This window comes from Mastigoproctus giganteus, chromosome 13 (assembly GCF_048544385.1).
Source record: "Mastigoproctus giganteus isolate SK-2022 chromosome 13, ASM4854438v1, whole genome shotgun sequence".
Taxonomy (NCBI): domain Eukaryota; kingdom Metazoa; phylum Arthropoda; class Arachnida; order Uropygi; family Thelyphonidae; genus Mastigoproctus; species Mastigoproctus giganteus.
The window spans coordinates 50429323-50447586 of NC_143587.1; the positions used below are offsets into that span (position 1 = coordinate 50429323).

Here is an 18264-nt window from a genome sequence, read left to right on the forward strand (position 1 = left end):
GCAAATGCCACTGTCTCGACAACAGCCAACATGGTTAAGTGCTCCATTCTGTGGTATCAGCAGTCTACCATGACTGACTCAACAGCGGTCAAACACCCAACCAGAACTCACTCATGGGACAGCCCCACACAGGTGGTGCCCTCACCGGTAGCACAATTGGTGGAATCGCCGTCTCTCCACGTCAGGTGGATAAGACCTGAATTCGAATTCCGTCAATGACGTGAGGAATTTTTCTGGGCTTTTTCACAAAGTGGCTGAGTTAGTCAGTCTCAAGCGACGGAGCGTGTTTTTTATCTCCCAGAAACTCAAGTTTTTCTCTAGCAAAGCAAGTTGACAACAGAACACATGCAGTTTATAGACATGGTGCTATATTTCGTAATATGAGCTAAGTGGCTGATTCACCTAAAGAAACCACGCACGGTTTACGCTCGTGCTGAGCATCGTGTGTCTCCTGTCATGACACAACAGCGACGCAGCACAGTGGCCCAGCTAACCATCCATTAAAACGTACTGGAAGCAACCAATATCAACATGTGCCGCCGTAGCCTAGTTGTTGTTTTGGTTTTTAGGAGCGTTAGCAACTAAAGCCATATTGCTCCGGGGATATGCGGTGGTCATTCCCTGACCTTTCCGCATCCTCCGTATTTGGTGTTCACGGGCTCGAACCCCAGTCTAATCAAGAAGCGTGTGCCACGCACTGCTGCTCCTGCCCACCTGGCTACGGAGGCGCCCCCTTAACCTAGTGGTCAGGCGCATCGGTGCATAAGTACACGTGCCTTGAGTGACTGGGATTCAAGCCCGTGACTGCTGAATACGGTGCTGTTTCTTGTATTTTGTTTATCTTGTGAACTCCTGACCGTTTGGTCGTCCCGGAGTATAAACAGAAAATTTATTATTAATTTTACTTAGTCTTACAGATGAAGTGGCACCGGGGTCTCCCCCAATTCTGGTATCAATATGCACTAGAGGTTTGCACGGATCTACATATTTTATTTTTACCTGGTCCGAAGTTCAGATGACCCGACCCGACTTAACCACCCAGTAAAACGTACTGAAAGCAACCAATATCTATGTGTACTTAGTGTTACAGATGAAGTGGCACCGGGTTCTCCCCAAATTCCGGTATCAATATGCACTAGAGGTCTGCACGGGCCTACATTTTTTTATTTTTATGCAGCCGGTTCGAAGTCCAGACGATCCGACACCGAATTTGTTTTTCAAATTCATTACCCATACCCTACCCACCCGATTTTTATCTCAGCTTTACTGAAACTCTTCATATAAATAAAATCGCTAGCATTATTTTTTGGTTTCATAATAATAAAAAAAAAACTTTCAGATTCAAAATTCAGTATTAATAATTATAAAAATAAATCAAATGTAATAAATTTTCAATTTAGCATATTTAATATACAGCCAGGCCTCGCGTAACGCGAGTTCGATTAACGCTATTTGAAAAATTATACCCCTTTTCACTTTACACGATGCAAATTTCCAGTTAACGCGATCTTTTTTTTTTTTTTTTTTATGCGATTGTTGAAAAAGATTTGAATCGCGCGTTTTGTAGTCTATTAAGAAATTACGTAATGTTTGTAATGTTGACGGTAAATGTACATTAGTGTACAATGAGATTACATCAAAAGATGCTAGGATGTCATCATTGGTTATTGTGATAGAATTTATTTTTTCAAAAGGTTTGGGAGGTATTGTTTACTTTAAATTTCGAAAATCTGGTGAGGGGGGAGATAATTTTGACCAGGAAGGAAGATAAATTAGTGAAAACTGATTTGCTGAAGGATATTATGGGTCTTAGTGAGTGGTTGGGTTTATGGAGTTTGGTAATGCCAAACATATGCGGTAGAATATTGTTTCAGATACCAATCTGTTGAAGGGTATATAAATTAATTTCATATCCAATCGCACTTCCCTCTCAATTAATAGCATACTAGAGCTCACAACCTTTCTATTAGATGCCAGATACTTCCGATTTCTTAATCAGATTTACCAGCAAACCTATGGCCTACCTATGGGATTAGGGATCTCACTCCCCCTATCTGAAATTTACCTAGCCTCTGTAGAAAATCATATATTACAACCATACCCCCCCCCCCCCCAGATATTAAATTATTTATACGATACGTTGACGATATCCTCTTAATAGGGCACAAATCCACAATAAATGATCTTTTCATTAAATTTAATTCCATGCATAATAGATTAAAATATACCCCGGAATTAGAAGAAAATGGACAAATTAATTTCCTAAACCTCAATATATACAGAAGCGATACAAAACTAGGAACAAGAATTTTCAGAAAAAATACTCACACGGACAAATACTTACACTTTGAATCACATCACCCCCCCAACACAAAAAAAGCAGTCCTTTATAATCAAATTTACAATGCTATAAAATACAGTTCCACACATTACGACCTTAATAATGAACTACAATATCTTACAAGTAAATTGATATCTAGGAAATATCCTATTCAGTTAATCAAACAAACTATTATCACAGTCCAAAATAATATCAACAACCCACCCAAACACATTTCCAATAATAATCCACGTATTATCCTCCCTTACCATAGTAATTTTGCCAACCAATTCCGCCGTTTATTCAAAGGTACCGATATCACCCTTACATTCTCATCTTATAATAAACTAGGTTCATTATTCAACTCATATAAAGATACACAAAATTACCACATTAGTGACATAAATGATATCATCTACTTAATAAAATGTCAAGATAACTGTAACGCTTGCTACATTGGTAGCACCACCACAAAATACGGTTCTACCAAAACATCAAACACACGTGCGTACTACCACTACAATAGCTTTAGGACGGGACAGTCCAATACCGAATTAGCAACACAAGTTAAATCCCACAACCACACCCCCTTAGTAGATTCAGCCATTCCTATTATCAAATTAAAATCCAGTTTTAAAATTTTCCAATACGAAGCCCTAGTTATAGAATGGTTTCACCGCCATTCCACTCTCCAAGTATTAAATTCCAAACTACCCTATAACATAGCACCGGTCTGGAATCTCATGCATCTGAGATTCCCCATGTGTATCCAGGAGCATCACGGGAACTTAGCCTTCTTAAATACACTCGTTTACTCTCATTCTACCATTGCCAACTGAAGACTACACGTCTTCAGTTGGCCAAACGAAAGCCACTTGTTATGGCCTTCTGTTTCCAACCATACAACTTCAATTGTTTCAAATTTCAACATTGACAACCAAGGACGAAGACTGGCACTGCTACTTCCTTGCGCACATTTTAATTCTGTTTTTAAATCCTAACTTATTCACGCTAACTTAAATTTAAAATTATCATCCATTTTATTCCAACATCAATGCAGATTACAAAAAGGTGAGTATCATAATAAATTAAGTTAAGCTACGCTATTATATTGTGTCAGTAATAAATGGCACTTTAAGAGATCTACAATTTTCCAGTTGTCTCTACTTAAATTGGTTCGACGCTCTTGCATTATTAATCCGGCTGCACTAAAATTTCTTGTGGAGTATTGACTGTTGGCTTGTCAATTCCACAACATGGAATTTTGGAGACGTTGGCGAAGACAATTTTAATTGACCTTATTGGTCAATTAAAAGTGTCTTCGCCAAATTATTTGGTATGACCCAACAGACAAATGCACATTTTTTTTCTAAAAAAAAACTTTAAGAATTTAAATATACAGGAATCCCTCAATTAGCGCGATTAATTGGTTCCGCGAAATCGCGCTAATCGAAGTTAATATTCAATACAGTATTCAGTAATTCAGTATTTTTAAAAATACGTTTTCTTATGGCAATTTAATGTACAGTAATCAAAAGTTTATTGAAATTAAAAAAAATTACCATATATAACTTTATTTCTTTGTAAAATATTTCAGAAGGCTGGTTTGCGCAGACTATTCTTTCATCTTTTCATCGTAAATTCGCTTGTGTGGATACACATCTTTTTCAATCTTCCTGAGAATTTGCATACTGCGCTCGATATCTGGGTCTGCATCCATGATTAGTTGTTTCAAATTTTCAGCTGAGCCAAATATTCCTTCAAGTTCTTTTAATGTCGACTTCTTTTCTTGAACATTTTCTTCCTCGCGAATTTCCAGGTCGTTACTTCAGATCATGACTCATTAATATTGTCTATTGCTTTTCTTTAGTTGAATTTTGGAGAAATTTAACTAAAGAAACTGCACCATCTCCAGTTGTTGCTTCAAATGTTCTGCGTAAATAATAGGCCTTAAAAGTAGCGATTATGCCTTGATCCATATGCTGTAAACGACTTGTCGTATTTGGAGGTAAAAAAATAACTTTCACGTTTTCACACAAATCAGAAAGTGCTGGTGGGTGGCCCGGGGCATTGTCTAAAATTAAAAAAATTTTGAATGCAAAATTATTTTCTTCACAGTAGGCCTTAACTTTCGGAAAAAAATAGCTAGTGAACCACTCTTCAAATAAAGGTTTCGTGACCTAAGCTTTTCTATTAGAGCGCCAAACAACAGGTAGGCTTGCTTTATTAAAACCTTGACCGAAAGATCTGGGAGTTTCATTTCTATAGATAACCATAGGGTTTTAATTTCAAATCGCCTTCTGCATTGCCTCCCAATAAAAGTGTTATTCTATCTTTGCAAACTTTATAGCCTGGTTGAGACTTTTTTCTTTTTGCCAGAAAGGTGTGTTTTTTTTTTTTTTTGCATTCGTTTCCAAAAAAAGCTTGTTTCATCAACATTAAATATTTGTTGATCTGTGTAGCCGCCGTCATCAACAATTTTCTTTAAAATTTCGGGATATTTCTTGGCTGCATCTTTATCTGCACTTCACGCTTCTCCAGTCAATGCAACGTAATGCAGTCCTGTTCTTTTCTTAACACGCAACGCAAGAGCAATGCGGTTGTGGCCGGTGTTGTCCTTCAGAGTGCATAATGTTAGAAAATATTTAAATTGTTGTAATAATACACGTTTGAAATAAACTGTTTCTTTTTATTTTCTTATGGTAGAAAAAGAAACTAGCTTCCCACACTGTATCTTGCGTTCGTTTTTATTTATTTCTCGATGGAGAAGGCATGACGCGACGCGAAATAAACAGTAACTCCCTTTTGTGAACAGAGCCACTAAGAAAACAAGCGATGTGTTTCTGTAATGTTCTCTAATGTTATGCATACTGTAGCAGTGTATTTACATTCGTTGCTTAGTACTGACTTTCGTAGCATCACCAGCTTCAGTTTCTTTAGGCCAAGCAAAAATACCGCGCTAATCGAAATTTTGATTCGTGCCAATCGAAAATTGGTAGTTAAATTTAAACCGCGCTAATCGAGGGATTCCTGTACATGTATTTAAAAAATAGACATGTAAGAAATAGCCCGGAAAGTTGAAATAGCAGTCATGTAGTTTTTTCTGGAAGGAGCAATGTCCAATGAGGAGGTAGGTAGCATAAAGTCACAGTGAAAACCAACCAGGTGTGAGGGGGTAAGAGGCCCCGACATCGGGTAGGAATCTTTTGGTGACAGCACCTTTAGTTGAGGTCTGCCATCTTTCTTACCAGGTGTCTGTTAGGTCTTCTTTTCAGTGTTTCTATTATTTGCTGGGTCAGTGGTGAAACTGGTGCAGGTAACTGCTCTTCCATTGGTAGAGCAACCCATGATGAACAATCTTCAGGTCCAAAGGAAGGGATCCAGTGAGGACCTGGAGTGCATGGGTGCTGACAGTGTGACAGGCAGGCGAGGACAGGAGAAGAGAATGCTGGCCTTCTTGTACCAGACTCCAGAGGCGTAGGCAAAGGCGCCTCCGTAGCCAGGTGGGAAGGAGCAGCAGTGCGTAGCACACGCTTCTTGATCAGACCGGGGTTCGAGCCCGTCACCACCAAATACGGAGGATGCGGAAAAGTCAGGGAATGACCACCGCATATCCTGGAGCAATATGGCCTTAGTTGCTAATGCTCCTAAAAACCAAACAACAAACAAGCGTAGGCAATAACTGGGATGAAAACTGCCTTATAGAAGAGGGAGAGCCTTCTCTTCTTCAAGCCCCAGTCCTTCCAGGGAAACTCTTGAGACTTGTACAGCATACTTTCTAATCTTAATCCTGAGTTGGTCTACATGCGGGGTGAAGGAAAGGTTTTTATCTAAGACCAAACCTAGATATTTAAGCACTGCTTTCAGTTTGACTGTAACACCATTGACCTTTATTTGGGGTGGTCTTCTCGGATCAAGCATACCTTTTAGTAGGATCGAATTGGTTTTCTCTGGGGGAGATCTCTAGGTTGTTATGCTCTGCCCAAGTTTGAAGGGTAGAGATGGCCTGGTTGGCTTTCGCTTCCAGTTGGGATCTGTTATCAGAAAAGAGCATGGGCAGGTCATCCACATAGGCCTGTGTCTGTACATTGAGTTTGGTGTTCAAGAAATTGTCCAGTGCCAGATTCCAGAGGAGCGGCCCCAGACGGACTCCTGAGGGCATCCCCTGAAGACTGGTCTGGAGACACTGCAGTGGGGAGCGGATGCAACAATTTGCTGGTCTTGGAGGTAGGTCTGGATGCATCTATATAGGTTTTCTTGGACTTTCCCCCTCCGGAGCCTGCCCAGAATGCTGGGCAGGCTCTGGAGGGAATCAAAGGCACCAGCAAAATCGATGGAGATTAGTAGAAAGTATTTGGAACTGCAGTTGGTAGCAGCTTCAATGTTTGTTTCCAGTGCATCTACCATGGAGCATCCTTTCCGGAAACCATACTGGTTAGGCACGGAGAGAGACCAGTGTAACTGTAGTGGGCTATGGGAGATCATCCATTCGAGAAGTTTGCTGAAGACTGGAAACAGTGCAATGGACCAGTAAGATTGTGGTAGATCATATGGCTTGGTTGCATTCTTCAATATAAGTCTAATGCTTGCAGTCCTCCACTGTGTGGGGTGGGGAAGAATCTTTGGTGGAGACAATGGTTTAACAGGTTGAGTTTGGTAGTGGGAATAAGTTTAATGGCATTCTGGACGATTTCTGGATCGAGCATGTCTCTGCCCGGAGCCTTCTTGTTTCTGATTCTAGATGCAGCTATATTGAGCTCGTTTGGGGTGAAGGGTTCTTCAATTATAGTTGTGCGATATGTTTCATTTTTCGTACAGAGCTGTAGCTGTTCCTTTGTGTGGGTCTACAGGCTGCTGGAATGTAGCATCTAGAATATTGTTGAAAGTGTCTTGCCACGATCTGGTGTCAAGTCCGTTCGGGTGTTATGGTTTAGGGACTGTTTTCTTGGTATGCCCTGGTTCGTTTGCTCAACTTTAATCAAAGGCACAATGGAAACGCCTACTTCTCTATCATTGCCAACCAAGTACGCCCCTTCTTGATGAGTGTACCCAGATAACTCTCGCATCTATCAACAAGATAGCGTGCCATGCTGTAGTTATACCATTGCCTGTGACCTCACAGGCAATGGTTATAACTACAGCATGGCACGCTATCTTGTTGATTTCTGGATATATTTTATAATATATCCAGAAATCAACAAGATAGCGTCATCACTGCAGTTATAAATATAGATTTATAACTGCAGTGATGAACCTGATTTGCGATTTTCGGATGTCTTAGCAGATTGCTTTCTGAATCCATGGAATGTTTCTTGTGGTGTTGAAATGGCTTGGAGTATGATTGTTAGGGCTGGGATTGCTATCTTGTAATAAGGAATATGTCCAGTTGATTCTTGTTGTTATTTATAGTACTTTGGATTTTGAATTGGGTATTTGAGATTTGTTTGGCTTGGTCTGTACTTGTATCAGCGTCCATTTTTTTGTGTCTATAAATAATCCCTACTTCTTTTATATCTTAATAGATGGCCTTGATAAATTTGCTTGCGTATGATTAACACTAATTTAATCTCAAATTCCTTTGCCCTTTGACCATTAAGTGAATTTCTATTTACACATTGCCTAAGCCTTTTTATATGTTGATTTACTCTTGTAGTTAGTCTATGTATCAATGGGAAGGCAGACAATAAAATTAGCAAATTTAACTTCTGATTTACAGCTATTTCACTGCTCCCCGAAAAATAAATAAGAAAAATATTGATTCGGTTTATTGTGTTTATAGTTGTGAACTGTAAAAAAATATTTTATATTCGGTGATTGAATTGTATTGGCATAATATGATTATATACCAATTTTTACCCCGGTTGCGGCAGATGAAAATAATCCATTGTAGCAGTTTTAAAACCCAATATTGTAACCATATCCTCATGAATTAATCCCAGGAGCTCACACATGGTGAGTATGGGCTTGGCAAACCCAGGGGTCCTGAGCTGGATATCATCATTCTTCTCTTTTTTTTCGGTGATTCCCTTCTCTCTCTCTCTCTCTCTCTCTCTCTCTCTCTCTCTCTCTCTCTCTCTCTCTCTCTCTCTCTCTCTCTTGGCGCCTCCTTAGCCAGGTGGGAAGGAGCAGCAGTGCGTAGCACAAGCTTCTTGATTAGACCGGGGTTCGAGCCCGTCACCACCAAATACGGAGGATGCGGAAAGGTCACGAAATGACCACCGCATATCCCGGAGCAATATGGCCTTAGTTGCTAATGCTCCTAAAAATCAAATAACAAACAAACATAACTCCCACCCCCTCAGATGTTTTTTGGCTGGTGCAGCATACGAGGCTTCCTTGCACCATATACCTAATTATAATAATTGCTTATGGAGTTAGTCCCTTTTTTCTGTAATATTGGATGACTGCACAGTGACTGATTTTGTCCATCTTTCCTCATTCACACTTGTCGATCACACAACCTGTAAGTAAAAGAAGACGTTATTGAAACCGACCTTAAGTGAAAAGTAGGGAAAAAGATTCCATCAGAATGTAAAAGAAATAAGCCAAGGGGATAGAATGTTAATATGATGGCCGACTACTGCTGCATGCTTAAAAAGAGGAACAACGACCGAAATTATCTGCTAAGAAAGTCAAAAATGTGCAAGTTTATTATTATTATTATTATTATTAGACATATGGTACAAGGAAGCCTGAAGCTTATGCTGCACCAGCCAAAAAAATTCCCAAGTTACCCTGAGAGAGAGAGAGAGGAAGGAATCACCAAGAAAGAGGATGATGATGATATCCAGCCAGCTCAGGACCCTGGGTGTGCCAAGACCATACTCCCCAAATGTGAGGCTCTGGGGTCCAGTCTAGTGTATAAAAAAAATTCAGTTTGTGGCCATCTGTGCTTGATAGAAGTATGTACCCGTGATATTTCTGTTTTTATGTATTAAAAAATAAATAAATAAATAACAATAACTCAATTGTTAAATCTGTAAAAATACAAAATAAACCAAAAGTACTGCCACCAATATGTGTATATACAGGGTGTTTCAGTTAAACGTTTCAGAACTTCTAAGAGGGGTAGGGTACATCCTGACAACTCGAAATCATATAGCAATGTGGGGTCGGAAATGCTTTCTTGAAGCGGTGTTGTACACAGAAGAAAGAAAAGAAAAATATAAAAGATATAAAGAAAAGAGACCGTAAGTGAGAAATCGTTTTAATAATACATGAAAAGAAGCAAAAGGTACATGGATTAAAGTAAGTGTTCGAAGTTTCTTCCACGGGCTACAATGCACGCCTCACATCTCCGACGCATGGACATCCGAACATTCTGGAATACTCCAGGCGAATTTCGAATTTCTTCGGCAGCTACTGCGATTCTTGCAACCAGCTCCTCAGCATTGTCAACAGGGGTGTCATAAACTAGCGATTTCACATGACCCCGGAAATAAAAATCAAGACATGATAGGTCGGGTGACCGAGCAGGCCAACGCACGGGACCACCACGTCCGATCCACTGTTGACCAAATGTGACATCCAGGTAGTTACGAACATCTCCGCTATAATGGGCAGGGGCTCCATCGTGTTGGAACCACATTGTCTGTTGCGTCGATGCAGAAATCTGTTCATCTCTCAAAAGTTGTGGCAATACTTGCTGCAGAAAGATCAAGTAGATAGGTCCGGTTAGACGACACGGTAACAGGTAAGGGCCGATGAGGTGATCTCCCATAATACCGGCCCATACATTGACCGAAAATCGAATCTGTGCTGCACGACGTCGTATTGCATGCGGGTTCTCGACCGCCCAGATATGGTCGTTATGCGTGTTGAAAATTTCTTCCCTTGTGAAGGATGCCTCATCGGAAAACAACACTTCAGCAGGAAAAAGGGGATTTGTAGCACATTTTCCAAGGTACCACTGTGCGAAAGCAATACGAGGTGCATAATCCTCCGGTTGCTGTGTCTGGACACGCTGCACGTGAAACGGATGCATGTCTTGTTCTCGGAGAATCCTCCCGACGCTGCAATGGGAAATCCCGACTGCGTTTGCTAGACTTCGTGTACTCGTCCTTGGATTCCCCTGTACATGCTGCAGCACATTCTGTTCGACGGCTGGAGTCCGTGCTGTTCTTACCCTGTCCCTGTTAGCTCTTTCAAATGAACCTCTCTCAGCTAACCTCTGGTGCAGTCTTGCAAAGAAATTATGACTGGGAATACGCCTCGTCGGATATCGTTCCGCGTACCAACGCTGTGCGGCTGGCCCACTACAATTTGCAGCCCCGTACGCCAAATGCATATCGGCTAACTCTGCGTTCGTGTAATCATCCATCCTACTAACTTGGCGTTCTTGTTCAAGAAATTCGAAATTCGCCTGGAGTATTCCAGAATGTTCTGATGTCCATGCGTCGGAGATGTGAGGCGTGCATTGTAGCCCGTGGAAGAAACTTCGAACACTTACTTTAATCCATGTACCTTTTGCTTCTTTTCATGTATTATTAAAACGATTTCTCACTTACGGTCTCTTTTCTTTATGGTGCTTCTGTGTACAACACCGCTTCAGGAAAGCATTTCCGACCCCACATTGCTATATGATTTCGAGTTGTCAGGATGTACCCTACCCCTCTTAGAAGTTCTGAAACGTTTAACTGAAACACCCTGTATATGTATAATTTTAACGTGATAATAGAGCAAATTTCGGGTAACTTTCGAAATTTTCGTTAAAAATGTGAACAGATTTCTAGATTTCTTTTCAATATTAAAACATTATCATCAGTGCCAACGTGTACAACAATATCATCATCCTTTGTGTCCTTAAAAACATCAGAACTTTTCTTGGAACGCAGACCGATGTTATCCACTTGTCTTTTTGTTTGGTTTAATTTGAATTTATATTGTAGATTATATTTCTTATTCCCGTGTTATAGCGATTGGATGCTTGTTCTTTTTTATTTTAAAGTGGGGAGGAGAGAGATGTCATATGCTTCTTGGAACACTAAAATTCGTAATATCGTAAAGATTTTAACTGTGTTTTATTTTAGTGATACTTTTGGGAAAGGGGGAAAGAGCAAGTCCTTTGATTTATATAAAAGTACTCAAACTTCAAAGTATATGAATCTACGTCGAGTTTTTGTGAAATATGTGATTTACGCGTGCACAGAGCATGTTTTTTTAAAACATGCTAAAACCCCAGCCTGGTCCGCCCTGTTTTTGTCTAATTTTTAACCCTAACTCGAAAGTTGCTCCCCCCCGAAGAAAACTAATAATTTTCATAATTTCTACTCAATTTTCCAAATTGAAACTCTCAATATACATAAACAGAAGTATATTCTTTGATTTCCTACCTTTAGCGCTCAGCAAAAACTATTAACATTTGAAAAAAATACACGAAGGCATACGTGGTGTTATCAACTGAAGATAAACAATTCAGTCTAACACTTTTATACCATGTTATCTTGTTGCAATTTGCACAAAAGCTCCCACGTATAGAGGTGTTAGATTGAATTGTATTTTTCAATGTTGTTTACAAACATTGCATTATATAAATTAATCAGTGCCCCTTTTTACGTATTACAGCTGTTTTGCTTTGTATGTGGATAGCTCTTCGACATTGCTTATTTGCTGGATTGAAACACGGTATTTTTCACATTGTGTAGTAGTAGTACTTCCTGGAAGTCTGTTCACGTTTCCTGTTCATTATCAGGAAATATGTCTGTGCTGAATAAAAAATACTTAAAAAGAAATTTCCCTTTATACTCCACTACCAACCAGAGGAGTTCCTAACTTGATCGCAATAGCTACATTTTAAAAATTAACTGTTGCTATGACACACCAACGGCAACAGTTTAACAATGGACCATGAATTTTTTGTAGCAGCGTACGCCTTTTTTGATCTTGCTATGTGCGTACGTTAATACAGAACCACAGCCGTCTCGCAAGGAGAGTTTATATATTTTTCTTTATTCTTTCTTTCCTTTTTTCTTTTTTTTTTTTTAGGACTGCCAATATACTAGCACAGAAGTTAACAACAGGTTGCCCCCTCCGTTTTTTTTGTGACAATATGCAATGGGCCAGATCTCGAAAACGTGCATATTGGCGGTTCCGTATGTTACTCATAATAAAAAAAAAAAAAAAAAGCAGATATAGAAAATACTGAGATTTTTAAAAATTGAATCAGTTGTACACAAAATTATTTTTATATATGATCAGTTTTTTCTCTTGGACTACCACTTTATTGTGGTGAGGAGGTTTGAGTACCCTCCTCACCACAATGATGTAGAATAGATGTGCGGAAATTTGCCTTTAGCCAGCGGGTGGTTAATTGCTGGAACAAACTTCCATCTGTTGTGGAAGTTGATAGGTTAAATAAATTTAAGGAGGAACTGGACAGGCATTTGGAGGGAATGGTGTTTTTTTTTTTTTTTTTTTGGCTGATGCTGCATAAGCTCCTACACTTGCTTTCTTGCATCATGTGCCACTGCTACTACTACCCCAATGACCCTGAGAGCTATGCTGGTGGGAGCTCTACCTTCTGGTAGAGCCACCTTAGGGATAGGGGTGAGGCAGAGTATAGTCCACCATCTACCGTTGAAGAGGAGGGCTAGCAACCCACTCTTAGATGTAAAATTAAAATGCTCAAAGAAAATTAAAGAATAGAAACCCAAGTGGCAGTAGGTACATGAAGAAAATGGAAAGATGATCTAATTATTGTTATTTGGTTTTTTAGGAGCATTAGCAGCTAAGGCCCTATTGCTCTGGGGATATGCAGTGGTCATTCCTTGACCTTTCCACATCCTCCATATTTGGTGCTACACACTGCCGCTCCTGCCCACCTGGCTACGGAGGCACCGGATGATCTAGTAGCAGTATGCTTAATGCGAGAAGGTCAATTCTTCATGAATAAATTTTGAATTTATTCATAAAGAAGTGACAAAACAAACTTTTTTTTTTTTTTTTTTTTTTTTTGTTATTGCATTGAGTTTGTTTTAGAAAAAGTTTTTTTGTAATCCTATTAATTAAATGCATACATAATCCTATGGAAATACCTGTTTTGGATATGTTTTCCTGCCAGTTTTATTTTTTATTTAACTTTTCCCTTGCTTCAGAATGGAGTCTTACCAAAGTTTGCTATTTTCGGGTTAGTAAAATTTATTGATCTGCTTTAATTTTTGGGATGTATTTGAATAACTGAAGTGTCTTAAAAGAGATTTGTTGTGAGCATACCTAAAACTGAATGATACCTAAACTGAAAGGAGTCTGAAATGCTTATGGAGCTTGCAAATCAAGTGCATTGAATATTGGCAAAATCTGGTTGTTCTGCAATAGTCAGATCCTCTCCTTACGCTGATGCTGGCAAGACTAATAGTAACCTTGGGTATATCATCCTTATGCAAAATCAAAAAATACTATGCATTGTATGATGCTGGAGATAATTTTTATTAAAGTATAAGCCAATGTAAACAAGAGTTAAAGTGTATCCACACCACATAGAGGAATGACTGAGCCTCTGTGATTCCAGGCAATACTAGATGGCAGACATCCCTTGATTATCTAGTGAAATACTACCACTTTGCTTAATAGAAGCTTGAGTGGCCAAACAATATTTGTTGTACAGAGCAAAGCTCCAGCATCTTCTCTTCTGTGATGTAGTATGAGTCATGAATTTTGAGGCTATGACAGGTATCTTGGTGAGATTCAGTATTCCTTATATTTCAAAGGTTCAGCTTTTGGTGTTTGCAGGCTGCCCACTAGATTTTTTTTTTTTTTTTATAGATTCATTGGAATGAACTTCTTCCTTGGTAGCAATCTAGGAGGCATTCAGATTAGCTAGTGTATAATCTTGCTGTCTCCATCTCTTCCAGCCAATGAGTGAAAGAAGTCTGAGTAGTGTGTACATGGGAGGCACAGCCAAGGCCACATTATGTTAAGGAGTTGGGTATGTGCTTTCTGTATATATGCCATAGTAAACTAGCACATGCTCCCCCCCCCCCAGTTTATATCTCATCTGCATCTTGAATAGTTAAACTGATGGAAGAGACTTATCTGCAGAATGAACTGAAGCATCCAAAACCTTCCCAATTCATTTAAAAAAAATACATGTTCTGTTTCTGTCTAATCTGTCTTATTCACTGTTTCTAACAGAATTTCAGTTATCAATTGCCTCAACTACTAAGCATCTCATTTATCCTAATTAGCTACACTGTGATTCCTTCTTCAAATGTAGCACTTATGCATATGTGCACTCTGATATTTTTTGTCATCTCCTCTTTCTGATCTCCTTTGCCCCCCTCAAAAAAAATAAAGAATTGCTGTTTGCTTTTAACATGTTATGGATGGCAAAGAGAAACATCTTTTTGAAAACAAAGTACATCTTTTGTACTTTGATTTCCCCCTTTATTGTTAGGGAGTTATTTTACAATTTTATGAAAAGTTTGGAAGGAAGCTGAAAATTCTTCTCATTTAATTGAATACAATGTCTTTACCAACTAAAGTCACATATTCCATTTCGTTGTGGACTGTGTGGCTTAAATGTTGGTTTATATCCAGCAATTTCCAAAGATGGAGTTGACACTAGTGGCCATAGTTCTTTGATTATGTACTACCTACTAAGCCTTACTTTCATTTTGCCTGCCATATTTCATGATATTAATAGATGCTACTGTTCATAAAATTTGTGATTTTGTCAAAAAAAAAAAAAAAACTATTTGTAGGAATAAATAGTGTTATTTACAAAGAATATTAAAGGTGGTAAATATATACACGTCTGTAGCTATTTTTCACCATGTTATGACACTGGAGGTAGCATTTTGCTCAGAGCAAGTGGCGGTCATCCTCTGCGGTCTTCATGGGATGGGCAGAAGGCACACATTGTATTAGGGAAAAATGGATCTAGAACTTTGTAAATATCATCAGAAGGAAATAATACCACATATGAATTTTTTAAGATATTATAAAAAAAAACTATGTAAAAATAAGTTACAAAACTGAAACATAGTTATGTTAAAATCTCCAGTGAATGGTAATACTATCAATATGTAAACTTGATGACACACCACTAACTGGAGAGAAAAGAATAATTTTTAATAAATGTGATCAGGCTGTTCATATGAAATAATGTATACATGCATGCTCAGTTTTATGTTATACTAATATGGTATGCTGATATGTTATGGAGACTATTTCTGCTTCATAAATTTTACAAGGTATTCTACAGTTAGCATTCAAAACTGTCTTCAGATTTTTTAGTATTATGGACTGAACTGGTAAAGATGCTCAGTCCTTTTCTGGTATTAGTGATATCACAATTGTTTATTTACTACTAGTATACCAGGAAATTCTACCCATACACCTAACACGCTTGATCTTTTTTTTACTAATAACCATACAAAGTCCATAGGTACTGTAGTTTTCCTTTTCTTTGCTTAAACTATTGCAGTGTCATAAACTTTTTAACCCTTGGACCTCATTTGGTTCCTTGCTTAACTGGTAGACTGCCAAAACAAAGTATAATTTTATTTTATTGTTTTCAATAATTAAATATTTCAGATTTACAAAATAATGGTATTTCTGATTCACCTTCAATTTGCTGTTCTGTTTTTCAAAATATGCAGATTTAAAAAAGTAAGATTAAAAATCTATCTGCCTCTCTGTCAGGACACAGTCTGCTTGATACATAATTGCTTACCTCTTGGTTTCCAGAAATGATGGGGTGGGGGAAGACTCCAATAGCTTACTCTTCAGAATTTGTGTTGTGGGCAAGCTTGTATTTTTTTTTTTTTTTTTTTTTATATGTAACTCATTTGTGGTACACATGATAAGAAGAATTTACCTTCTTGCAGATCCCATGGACTACTGTATGCAATATTTTTATCTTAATACTTAATATTTGCTCAGATTGTCTGAGTTTGGTGAACCTTTGCAAAACAGCATGATTCTGCATTCTACAAATATTCCTTTAATTTTTTTTATCCCTTTTTTATGTGCATTACTAATTTTAAAGATATTTGAGTTTCATAGAGGATTTAGGTTTGAAGAAGAGTTCTGCTGTCAAAAAAATTGAAAAGCACTGGTTTAGCACACATGAAAAGAGCCAAATAACTGTTTTCATCTCTAGATATTATTATTAGTGGCAAATGATGCAAGATAACAAGCTTATACAGCATCAACCAAAAAAAAAAAAAAAAAAAAATTGTAGATACAAAATACCCATTCAGTTTGTCTGCAACCTGAACATGATCATCAACATTTAATCCATTCATAATTATTGGACCAATGTGATTAGATCCCTTCCTGCTACTGTTTATTTAAATAAAGAAGTCTTTGCCACTTATCTTTGCATTCTTTGGCAGAGACTTCTGATAATCTGCCTTAGCTTGCCTAACCTCTGTTGTGACTTTATTGTATACTGGTTAATAACTACTCTAGGCATCTGTCTCATCTGATAATTTATATGCATCCTATGCATTTTTCTTTGCTGCATTGAGCTGTATCTCTTAGCTGATATAAAAAGCAGATTAGCTTCTACAGTAACATCCTCAAATGCTTCCCATTTAGAACTTGCTGTTGGTAACTTCATCAGTTGGTCCCACTGCATCAAATTTAAAACTGTCTGAGGCTCCTTTAGTCACCTTTATGAAAGTAAGAGTCCTTTCCCTTGTCTTTGATAGTAGTTACGTCTTTAAGTAAATCCCATATCAATACATTGCGATCACTGCCACCTTGCGGGTCTTTTTTTTTATCTGCAGATTCTTAATGTGAGAAGGGTCACTGCTGATAACCAGATCAGAAATAGTGCTTTCTCTTCTTGTCACCTCTCTAACATGCTGGTGTAGAAAAACAATCATCCAATAAATCCACAAAAATCTTGCTACTGTGTGACTGACCAATCCACAGTGTCCATTCATCATCTGAAAGTTAAAGTTCATTCTGATTTACTGGCCCACTCTATATGTCTGTGCACTTTTTCATCACAGTCATTAGGCATATAACACACTCCTGCCCTGATTATTGTTTGACTGTTAGGATAATGTTTGCAAGGAATTCTAGAAAATATGTTTATCGTATTACGTTGAAAACAGTAATAGCAACACACATTAAGATGCATTTTATTAAAAATGCGTCTTTAATTGGAAAGGCTAAATATTGTCTTTGTTTTCAGAAGCAATAGCTTGTTCCCTTTTTAAACTTTTGATTAATTTTTGTCTCAATACAGCATAATGATTCGAATATAAATATGTATGTCTTAACTTTTTCATTTTTCAGACTATGCAGCATCATGAAACAGAAAGAAAAATAAAAAAAATGGCAGTGGAACAAGATAAGAAAATAACCGTGTTGATCTTTAAAAATGTATGCTTTTCTTGAACTGGTTTGATGAAAGCATTGTGACATATGGCACCCAGTGCAGCCATATATGATGTTTGGGCCCATAACAGCAGTGATCCTAGAATACCTGTTGACGTCCTACTCCCAAATGGCATTCTTATTCCATTGGAAGTGAACCGTAATGCAACACTGCTTGAGATAAAGGAGGTATTTCTGAATTCTTTTATTTCTCGTTTTAGTTTTTCTCAAACTAGAATTTTTGTTATTTTCATTATAAACTTTTAAATTAATCCACTGGCAGGCTCTTGGAAATCATTTAAATTTTTTTTTTTTTTTTTTTAGTTTCGTTCACACTCCAAAACATCTCTGTACACCATCAATTAAAAAAAAAAAAAAATTTAGAAGCAGTCCATTGAGGTATGTCAAAATGATCCCCACACTTGCCAACAGATTAAAAAATGACATAAGAATTTAATTTGTAAATGAGTGAATGTAAAAATGGCAGTAGAATATGTAAGTGCATTTCTGTTTTGTATTTCCCTGACATTCAGTGAAATCTCTATTTAATGAATCCCTGGGGTTGAGGGAGGATTTTCTTGCACTAAATATTCTTATAAGACACCATATATAAT

The 18264-nt window shown here is 38.0% G+C and overlaps 1 protein-coding gene across 1 annotated transcript in view; it reads left to right on the forward strand.

The window, feature by feature from the left end:
* Window positions 1-18264, forward strand: part of Pi3K92E (phosphatidylinositol 3-kinase 92E) — a 251963-nt gene that overhangs the window by 23656 nt on the left and 210043 nt on the right. The window contains exon 2 of the mRNA XM_090388098.1: window positions 17570-17839. Coding sequence (XP_090244224.1) covers window positions 17699-17839 — 141 coding nt within the window. The 5' untranslated portion in view covers window positions 17570-17698. The remainder of the gene's footprint in view (window positions 1-17569; window positions 17840-18264) is intronic.